Source organism: Nicotiana tomentosiformis, chromosome 3 (assembly GCF_000390325.3).
Source record: "Nicotiana tomentosiformis chromosome 3, ASM39032v3, whole genome shotgun sequence".
Lineage (NCBI taxonomy): Eukaryota > Viridiplantae > Streptophyta > Magnoliopsida > Solanales > Solanaceae > Nicotiana > Nicotiana tomentosiformis.
Genome location: NC_090814.1, coordinates 31,847,651 through 31,858,328, shown reverse-complemented (window position 1 = coordinate 31,858,328; position 10,678 = coordinate 31,847,651). Strand labels below are relative to the sequence as shown.

The 10,678-nt window shown below is 33.4% G+C and overlaps 2 protein-coding genes across 15 annotated transcripts in view; both read right to left on the bottom strand.

The window, feature by feature from the left end:
* LOC104096795 (replication protein A 70 kDa DNA-binding subunit A-like) overlaps window positions 1-10,187 on the bottom strand; it is a 13,000-nt gene extending 2,813 nt beyond the window's left edge. The window contains exons 1-14 of one of the 14 annotated variants that reach the window (XR_011414655.1): window positions 10,039-10,185; window positions 9,809-9,855; window positions 9,194-9,235; window positions 8,372-8,432; window positions 4,117-4,271; window positions 3,763-4,038; window positions 3,534-3,621; window positions 1,618-1,793; window positions 1,474-1,546; window positions 1,253-1,379; window positions 995-1,155; window positions 762-885; window positions 354-671; window positions 116-265 (exon numbers count right to left, since the gene is read on the bottom strand). Coding sequence is in view for 1 of the 14 variants with exons in the window: in XM_070196835.1 (XP_070052936.1) it covers window positions 357-671; window positions 762-885; window positions 995-1,155; window positions 1,253-1,379; window positions 1,474-1,546; window positions 1,618-1,793; window positions 3,534-3,621; window positions 3,763-3,928 (1,230 nt within the window). In the remaining 13 variants the exon portion in view is untranslated. Of the gene's footprint in view, window positions 1-115; window positions 266-353; window positions 672-761; window positions 886-994; window positions 1,156-1,252; window positions 1,380-1,473; window positions 1,584-1,617; window positions 1,794-2,163; window positions 2,320-2,767; window positions 2,839-3,533; window positions 3,622-3,762; window positions 4,039-4,116; window positions 4,272-7,945; window positions 8,129-8,371; window positions 8,433-9,193; window positions 9,236-9,808 lie in introns of those variants that run through there. The other 13 variants (XR_011414657.1, XR_011414656.1, XR_011414653.1 and 10 more) reach the window with 13 other exon arrangements.
* On the bottom strand, window positions 3,999-6,714 carry LOC104096799 (uncharacterized). The gene is made up of 4 exons (XM_070198180.1): window positions 6,192-6,714; window positions 4,500-5,962; window positions 4,195-4,271; window positions 3,999-4,038 (listed from the first exon to the last, which is right to left on the bottom strand). The coding sequence occupies exons 1-4, from the start codon at window positions 6,712-6,714 to the stop codon at window positions 3,999-4,001; spliced, it is 2,103 nt and encodes a 700-aa protein (XP_070054281.1).
* Window positions 10,188-10,678: the final 491 nt, after the last annotated feature.

Sequence of the window (10,678 nt, the reverse complement as noted above, 5' to 3'; positions counted from 1 at the left end):
AAAATAATGAAATTTTCAAATAATGTAAACCTTTTGAAAATCATGCAGTAGAAAGATCAGTATCAAAAGTGTATTATTTGAAAATCATGCTCGATCCCTAATTAAATACACTAACCTCGTATCGGCGCGACATATTCCGAGTAGAGGAGTATCCAAAAAGTAGTTGCAAAAGTGAGCTTAATTAACCGCATTCAAAAACAGTAGCAAGACGTGGCTTCACTTGCATCCCAAAATAGTAGCAAAAGATGTTTCACTGGAAAAAGTGCTAACAAATGATAGTCATTTAAGTTGTCTGTCTTTTTTACAAAGTTGCATCTCATATTAAATTTAGAAGGAACAGAAATTTCAAATACCTTTCAGTAGTTTTTTGGAGGGGAAATTTGCATTTCCGCCTTACATTTGCTGTAGGAAGCATTGTCTTTGTTGGTTGTGTGTGGGTGGTCTTGTTTCTCTGTGGCAACATGTTCAATTTTTCGTTTACTTGCTTCCGCAACGTCCTTGATGGTGGATGGCATTTGTGAGACGACCAAATTACTTTTGTCCATGAAAGACAGAATAACTAACTTTCCTGGCATTGCGTCATTGTATTTTGTAAACAGCTTTTTTATTTGAATCCTGAAGATCTTGCCAGTCAGTAGCTTTTGTGCGTTCACAAGAGGCAGCAATTCTTTCTGGATTGATAAAATTGGTTATTTATGTGTGAGAGGAGGCTCAACTTGCAGAAGATACTTGTTTGTGATTTTTTGAAGTTAACAATGTACCTTGACATTACAGATATCATAAATCTCTTCCGACGTGAGAAGTAATATTTTTTCTGCATGCTCGTCGAAAATAGTTGCTGTTGTAGAACCGCTCTGGTCTGTGAGCGTCACTTCAAATTGGCACCTAGTTGTAAGATAAAATGATTGCTTAGTTAAAAAGATAGTGAATATATAATATTAAATATAAATAGTTATGTGAAAAATTATGTGGAAGAATGTTATTGCATGTATACCTGGGAACCAGTTGGGTAGATCGACGGGAATTAGTGCAGTAGAATTTTCTCCGTGAAATAGCTCGCGTGAAGTGTTGTTTGCAGTCTGAACAAGCTAGGATACAGAATCGTTGGTTCTCAAATTTTAATGCAACTTCAGCTTGTATGTAGAATATTTGGCCCTAGAAAATACAAAGATACCACACATTAATTTTTTGTTATTAGAGAATGAAGGTAAAAGTTTGTAACAGTATATATATGAAAATTTTGTGTACTTACTGGAGCTTGCTGTTGGATTTCTGCAATTGGTACTATCTCTTCCTCGAAAAGAACAAATAAAAGAGAGCCTGTTGGACTTGTGCTCCTTACTGTGTACGCAATAAGTAGCTGCTCATTTCTTTGGGCCCTTCAAGTACGTTAACATCTCAAAATTAGTTCTTGTATATGTTCAAGCATTGCATGACCAAAAATTTATTGATAGAGAAGCAAATCTGCAATACCATGTTCTCAGCGCCTTTGCTTGCGGGTAAGGAGGATTGATTTCGATTGTTGTACTGAATCTGTTAGCCAATCCTTCATGTATTTGAACATTTAGCTCCAATTTGGTCGCCTGGAATATGGAAAAGTAAAATATAATTGCTTACCTGTACTGAATCTGTTAGTCCATCCTGCATGCATTTGAGTTGATTTACCTGACGACGACTTTGGTCTTCCAATTTTTCTAGCAAGGATGATTGGGTATTCTTTAAGCTGTTTGAGTAGTTTGTTCCCATCATGATCAATAAAATCTTCCCAAAGTGTGAGTTTTGTTGGTTTTTTCCTGTGTAAAATAAGAAGAAATTGTTAAATAACTATGTTAAATCAATACGGGAATCTCAATGCTTAAATAGCACAAATGAGCACCAATTGGAACATTTATGTGTTAGACATGATTAAGAAAATGAACACATATTGATATCTTAATGTGAAGGAATTTCAATAATGTAATTAGTTTCAAAGAAAACAGGTATTCCCTAAGGTCTTGACTATTGATTCCTAACAAAAGCTTCTAAAGTAAAATAGTTTGAAACATCAGATGTTCTCGAAGAGTCGATAAGTCTCAGATCCCAAATAGATGATAGAATTGCTTCATTACACTCTAAAAATATTCATGTTTACTAAAAGATAAATAGATATAATTCACAACTTACTGTAGCAATGATCCAATTAGTTCCAACATAAAGATGTTTTGAATAGTTCTCATATTGCGATGTAACTGTTTTATACAATGGAAGAATATCTAATAGAAATGTTCTTATCATTGATATGCTGATCTCTTCTATTAGATCTTTCGGCATTGGTAATATCTGCACATTTGAAATACAATAGTTTGTAAGTACATTTGTGATATACAAAGTTTTAGCATCTAGCAATCCACGGCCGGATGAATGCTTTGAATAGAATTTCTATAATCTACTTATTAGTTATTAGAGCCTATTATAAGCCTTCCCCGGCATCAGCATCTGAATGCTACTAAAAGAAGAAAGAAATATCTCGTTTAAGAAGCCCATCCTGCTCCAAGCTCCATTAATCTCTTCTTCTCTGGTTCAGATTCATTCTCTTTAAGTTGTTTTCCAATTTCTACAGTTGATTAATTCATTCAAAAGCATCAACCACTAACAGTGTCTAAAGAGATGATGAGTAAACCAAGTATATCACAAAAGAGCCTTTTTTTTAATAAGATGCACGAAGAGAATCTATCCTGGCTAATAAATATTAACAAGAGATATATTTGAAGCTCCTAAGACCACGTACTTAGAGAGTCGTCATTAGTTTCTTCTTTTGAGATCTAGGTACTCAATCCGTAGTGGCTTGCATGTAGATTTCTGATCCAAAAAGATTGTAACTTTTGTCAAACAATTTATAATTTAGTACCTTTTTGAACTGGTGATAAGTTAAATCTAATTTTTGTTGTTGATACAAAGTTAAACAAATAGTAGAAATTAAGAGGCATTGATATGCCTTTTAGACTCTTGGGTTGGTGTATACTTTTAGCAACCACACATTGTCATTCCATGCAGCTATCCCAAAAATTATGCTTATAAATAAAGAATAAATTGAAAGTTTGAAGTCAGTCCTGAAAAAGCATAAATTAGTTGCAAAAATATTGAGACAGATTAAAACCTACAAAATCAAAAGCACAATATGATATTAGCCCTAATTGTATTTAGATTCTTATAGCAAGGAAAACAATAAGAGAGGAACTTGACATTGTTGAGAATATTTAAAGATATGATCAAATATTATAGTGATGTATAAATGTTGGTAGTAAAACGTTAAACCATAATAATTCCAGTAATGTGTAGTGGACCTAAGTATGCTTTGAAAGATCATAATTGTAGCAAAACCAAAGGTGAATTGAAGCGTGCAAAGCAACCTTTTGAAGGGTACAACCTCAACTTGAATCTCGTTTTCATTTATTGTGTGCTATTGCTAGACAACATACGAAAAGTGAGACTATATCATACTTGAGTCATCAGTTGCTATTTGGACCCAATAAAACAGGTTTATGTATACTTACTGATCATCCATGATGATAAAATCTTGAATTCTCCTCCAATTTGAAGCATATGTTGAGGGGCTGGCGTTGAGCACAATGGCAAGCACATCTTGCGTTTAAAAAGAACGATGAATAAGTTAATAGATAATGAAAATTATTATAGACAATAATAGTAATAATAACAATAATAATACTAATAAATGTGAATTTTAGGTGAACAAACAACATAGATAGTTAAATATTCAATTACCGAATTCAGATCCCTCGGGTTGATATTCAAAGTTGCCAAATGGTGTAAGATTTACGCGCGTTGGCGGCGGTAGCGGATCTTCTAGAGGATTAACAGCTTTTATCGGCTCAACAATGGTACACCTATCAATTGTCCATGTAAATTTGTTAAGTGGATTTCCATACATATAGTTTGATTTTTTTACTTGTGCAACTGACACCAAGTATGGAAAGGGCGGAACAGATCTTCAAAATGCATTATCTCAGCATTGAATATAATGCATACGACTTGATTTTCCTGTAACAAAATAAGACAGAATTAGGATAATATTAATTTAATTACTATTGGCAGAGTTATGAATCCTCTAAAGATCACCTCTTCGTCTTGCAAAATCATCAGTTGATACTTTTTCGTTTTCTCTCTGTTGTCTCTAGGTCTGCCTTTATCAACTACCTGAACCTTGCAGGTCCATTCTTCTGTTTCTGGAGTAATCGCATTGATGTTGAACCTTTCTGCCATCTAGATGTAATCTGCAAGTATAACACATCATAATATCATAATGAACATATGCAACATTGCCAGAATGACTATAATACAAAATGGAAGAATACAGAGAATGAACAAATTGTACGTCAAACTTACTGTTAGGAATGATGGTCTAAGTTAAAGAAAAAGCTTTTTCGATAATTTCGTCATAGACTACATTATATGCAGAGTGATCATCATTCGTCGTCAGTAGTAGTTGGTCTAATTAATACCTTGACACAGTTAGAGCCTTTAGCTCTTGATAAAGCAACGTACAATTGGCCATGAGAAAATACAGGTTCTCGCAAATAAATGCGAACAAAATCTAATGTTTGGCCTTGAGCTTTATTTATAGTCATGGCGAAACATAACCGTATTGGAAATTGTGTTCTCTTAAATTGAAGGGGTAGTTTTTCGTCTTCTGATGTTAATAGTGGTATTCGCAGAATGAATACATGTGTATTTTTAAAATCATCACTAGATATTGTAACACTAATAACATGAGATTTGAAATCATTACATATTAATCGTGTCCCATTGCATAAACCTTCGGAGGGATTCAAATTTCTTAATAATATAATTGGACAATTTTTTTTTAAACACAATTTATAAGGAGGTAAACCAGGAGGATTTAAAGTGTGCAAAAAATCTTCATATTCACTTTGATCTTTTGGATCAATAGTTTCATCAGTAGCTAAATAGACTTTTTCATCAGTTGGGAATTGAGCAATTAGCATGTCATTTATTTCATCAACGAAGTCATTCTTTGTAGTTAGAATTGCACGAGAAGTAATAAAGGAAATATTTAGTTGAATTTTGCCTAGAGTTAGTTCAAATTCGTTGATATCACGACCCATTGAATGAAGAATATCATTAATATGGTTTAGCACTTTGTAACGAATTTCTCTTGTATGCATGTTCGGGTATTTTTTGAAATCTTCAGACATCGGACTTTCAAACTTTTCCCACAACTCTCTTGGATTAGCGGGATTGCAATAAACTAATAGTACAACAAATAAGTGTCTTAAACTGTGTGGCATTTGGTAACTTACTGCTTCTGACATACATTCTATTAAATTATTATCACAAAGTAAAAATCCTCTTTTTTCTGCAGCTTCTCTAAACGTGTCACACATTATTCCGTTTACAGTTCGCAAATTTTTATACGATTTTGGTCCTCTTACGTTCATTAAGAGCAATCTAAGATAGTATCTTTCTCCTTCGGTTGGATGACATGTTACAACTCTACCAATAGCATATCCTTGTTGGCGACGTGACCACATTTTGTATGTTGCGGACCAAACAAAATATTCTGGAAATTCTCGGTATAATAAATTCAAATTCATAGCATCTTCGTTTTTGTTATTCATTGTAAAAAATTCAATTAACATTATTTTTTTAATCATAGGATTATTTACAATTCTACCAATATTGTCTGTATTTTTGAAGGAAACAATTTGTTGTCCATCAAGATGGAGTTGAAGATGGTATACATTTGGAATCATTTCACTGATAGGAAAAGCAAATATACGCCACAGAGCCTCAGGTGGTGTCACCCGCCTAGCAGATTGGTATTCCTTTATTTCATCTACTTCTATATTCGTATCGTTAGGATGTATATGAAATGCAATTTTATCATGTCCCTTGCAAATATATTTGTAAATGTACTTAACAACTTTAATATCAGAGCAAATTTCTACATTTATATGACAATTAAATTTACTAAGTAAGAATGGATTGTAGGAAACAACCCATGAATTATCAAAATATTGTCCTCTAATTTCCACACATTTTACCGTGTTTCGTCTTTTATAAATAGGGTATGAATTTTTTCCTTTAGTTGTCTGTTCAGCAAACTCTTTTGGAAACTTGAATTTACATTGACCGTTTTTTCTTCATACAGGGACTTGTTGGATTTAATTGACCACAAGGACCATGTAGCATGTGTTGTGTAACAAGCTTAAATAAAGAAGAGTTTCTTTTAGGATCTGGTAATTCAGCACAAACAAATTGATCATATGCCTCTGGAGTAAATAGTTTGTATTTTTCATCGAGTATAATAAGAAAATGAGCATGCGGAAGTCCCCGTTTTTGGAATTCTACTGTGTACATAGATGCAACAACTTTACCAAATATTTGTCTTTTTAGTATATCTTTTTTAAGCTCTTCTAGTTTTGCTCGAAATATTCGGCTAACTAAGTCGGGTCTATTCTGGGCCTTATCTGTCGACATCAAGTTTTCTTGAATTTCAGGCCAAGAAGGGTTGCATGTCATAGTTAGAAATATATCGGGTATTCCAAAACGTTGCACTAATGCAATAGCATCCATATATTGGCGACGCATATTTCTTGGTCCTCCTGTAAAGCTAAATGGAAGTATTTTGTTCTTACCTACCTGTGAGCCTTCTCTCTCACCACGGCGTAAAAGATCTAAAAGTCCCGCTAACATGTCTATTCTTAATAAATCTTGGTTGAAAGAAGCGAAATCTAATCTTTGAGTTTCAACTTTTATCCATTCGTCTACAACATATTGTTGTAATAATCTTCATGAATGTAAGATTATATTTTCATTATCTCTTACTTGAAGTTGGTAACAGTAGTATTCACGACAAGAAACAGTTTCTCTTTTTCGTTTGCCTTTTTGCATCACTTCAGCTTCCATGTCAAGGAAGCTGAAGTCATATTGGTTACACTTGGCAATTGTTCGTATTCACAATACGGATGTGTTCTAGAAGGGGTAGCTGAAGGCTTAAGTTTTTGAATACCACAATGCCAACCATTTTGACCGTAAGGGAACAGTAATGGATATTGCAATGGGTCATAACATCCGTAATAATAGTTTACCAGTTGGCTTCTATCACTTTTTGTATATATTCGGATATGTGGTGTAGGGATACAATTATTGGTATCTTGTTCTACCCATATCCCTGCCACTTCTGACGTAGTTGGTAGGTTGTATATTCGTTGGTCTAGACCAGCATCGCACTTAAGCGCAATGTAGAAATCTGATAATTGTGGGATATTTATTAAGGATTTCAAAAACTTGAGTAAAGATTGGTTTTTAATATTTCCATTAAATTTTTCACAGTACACTCGTTCAATTTATTGGAACATGCCATTCGATTGCTCACTTCATTTTCATTATCATAGAAATATAATTGTAGATTTTTTCCTTTTTCATTACTTGGTATCAAGTCATTTATGAAATGATACATTTGTCCCTGAACTCGAAATGTGTAAATACCTTTATTCCTCTTTCCCAGTTCTTTGCCATAGCTTACTCCCAGGGATGTGAACGCAAATATATTATTGTATGTTCTTATGTAGGTTCGAAAATGCTTTGATTCTACAGTATTTCCTAGATATAAATTTCTTAACTCTTGTGGCACTTGATGTGAAATTAGCTTAACAATGCCTTTGCGACAACAGAATGCGGGTGGCTCGTATTCAAATTTTTTTGCTCCGCAAAATTTGCATTTAGGAACAGTCTTTGACATAACATAATCAGTTGATGCTTGGATTGTTATTGATTCTTCAGTATATTGTTCATGATTTGTGTTAGATGTTGATCCTGGGATACAACAATAACAAGTGTAAGTATATAATTTTGATAGTTATAAATGCATATACGTATTTATAATTGCATATACCATCAAGAAATGACGGTGTAGCTCTCTAACTTGTTTCATATATTGAATGTCCCATAAAAGGAAGATACTGCTCACTTGAAATATTAGCACTCATAGAGGATGATGCGTTAGCGGAGCTATTAAATGGGGAGCAAGCAGGAAGTTGTCGATCGCTTGTTTCAGCTTTATTTGCTCGCGCTCGTGCTGGGAAAGCCTCTTTTTTATCGCCCTGCATCATTCTATATACGTCGCCTAACCTTCTTGTTAGTATGTATTTTTTCGGAGTTTTTATTTTTATGATTTTTACTCGACATTTCACTCGTCTACTTCCTGAATGGGAAATGTCACACACATATTTACATTATTGAATGTACTTTTAATATTGGCTAACATGTATGTATGCTTACATTTTTTAGAAGAACCCACGTAAAAACGTACAATAACTATAAATAAATGATGAGAGATTAGAAAATTTACCTTCTGGTTCAAGTGCTACTGCATAACAGAAGTAAAAAACAACCACAACGGATCGCAAGAGCTGCAATAACAAAGAGAATAAATTGCCATGCACAACATAGGCAAAAAGGCAAAGAACAAATAGAGGCCTCATATTGAACTTTGGCTTTACGCCCTGCATATGCTTGAATTGCATCTGCCATAGACTTATCAAAAACATTTTGAAACCAAAAACTATTCATTCTATATATATGGTGAATGACATAGCTAGAACCCAGAAGAAATATCTCGTTTAAGAAGCCCATCCTGTTCCAAGCTCCATTAATCTCTTCTTCTCTGGTTCAGATTCATTCTCTTTAAGTTGTTTTCCAATTTCTACAGTTGATTAATTCATTCAAAAGCATCAACCACTAACAGTATCTAAAGAGATGATGAGTAAACCAAGTATATCACAAAAGAACCTTTTTTTTAATAAGATGCACGAAAAGCATCTATCCTAGCTAATAAATATTAACAAGAGATAACTTGAAGCTCCTAAGACCATGTACTTAGAGAGTCGTCGTTAGTTTCTTCTTTTGAGATCTAGGCATGTAGATTTCTGATCCAAAAAGATTGTAACTTTTGTCAAACAATTTATAATTTAGTACATTTTTGAACCGGTGATAAGTTAAATCTAATTTTTGTTGTTGATACAAAGTTAAATAAATTCTAGAAATACTGCAGTAGAGATATAGTGGAAGCAAATGGGATATGTTTCAAAGAATAATTTCTTTAATACGACTGATACATAACACATAGCACATAATATAATATTTACTAATTTTTTAGAAGTAAATACGCTACCTTTTGGCTTAGTGGATGATGGCTGTGTATATTGTAGAATACCTATGGTAACAGAAAAGGATAAAAAAAATTCACTTGTTTCAGTCATATCATCAAACGCCTTGACTGCACCAAAAATCTTTTATGTTTCATTACTACACGCCTTCAACCCCAAAAAGGTCGGATTCGTGCAAAAAAGTAACATCCGAGATTTATGAACAGACCGGCTTGGGGTTGAGAAATCCGGATGAATACCACAAGGGGGGCTGTTGGACAATAATCATATTCACGTGTGGAATACACAAAAAAGGATGGAAAACTCAATAAGCAGAAAGATTCCAATATCAGTAATCTCAGAGAAAATAGAATCACAATTTTACTACTAAGTTCATCCTTAAAGAACCCATTTACTCTCGAATCACAATTTTTTACAACTAAGTTCATCCTCAAAGAACCCATTTACTCTCAAAACAATCTTATACAACTAACACCAGAAATAACAGTATATCACAAATATGCATTTATGTAGCTATTTTCAAACATCAAATAAGATACAACTACTGAATGCATATAAAAAATCCAGCAAGAAAGAAATCCAGAAAACAGGAAAAAATAAAAAAATTAACAAATACCTACCAAAGTCCCATTGCCAAGCTGAAATGGTTCACCAAACAAAGGAAAAACTGAAAAAAGGTCATAGACATACACATACAGCACATGCCACAAAAAAACTGGAATCAAAATGGAGAAATTTGAATCAAAAAACAGAAGCGAAAGCGTTAAATATTAGGAGGAAAAATTGGAAGAGGAATCGTGTCATTGGAAGACAGCAACAACTCATAAGGATTAGCGAAAAGTCAAATTACCTTAGTCTGGCCAAGAAGCAACAGAGCACAGAGAGACGAAGGAAAGGGAAAGTAAGAAAGAATGGATTGCAACAGTTTGTTCGTGCTTTGGGTTAAGCTCAAATTACACAGAAGACAAAAACCACAGACACGTGTTTTGTGAATTGGGTGGAACCGTGGAAGAACTGATGCGATGGAGGTCCAATTTTGGGATTAAAGCACACGTTTCATTAGATGTTGTTAAAGGTCCAAATTACCCTTGAACAAAATAAAAAAGACAGCTAAGCAAGCAAAACTCAAGCTCTTCTATAATATAGCAAAGTATGTGAACTTGTTTCTTTTTTAATTCGTGCCAAAAAAATGACTTCTTTCTATATTTGGAAATAATTTACCTTTATGCAATGATTTATAGCCACACAAAATATATATGCCTCATTTTATATTACAAGTTCAAAAGTCTTCTTCTTTTTCTTAAATTTTGTGTCCAGTCAAATGGGTTCAGATAAATTGAAACGGAGGAAGTAGTAATAAAGCTAGTAAAAAATTAAATTCATTGTTGAAATTTATATGTATTAATTTAAGCAATAATATTATTTATTTGGAAGATACCAAATATTTTTTATGATATTATTTATTTCGAAGGTACTGACTATTTTTATTA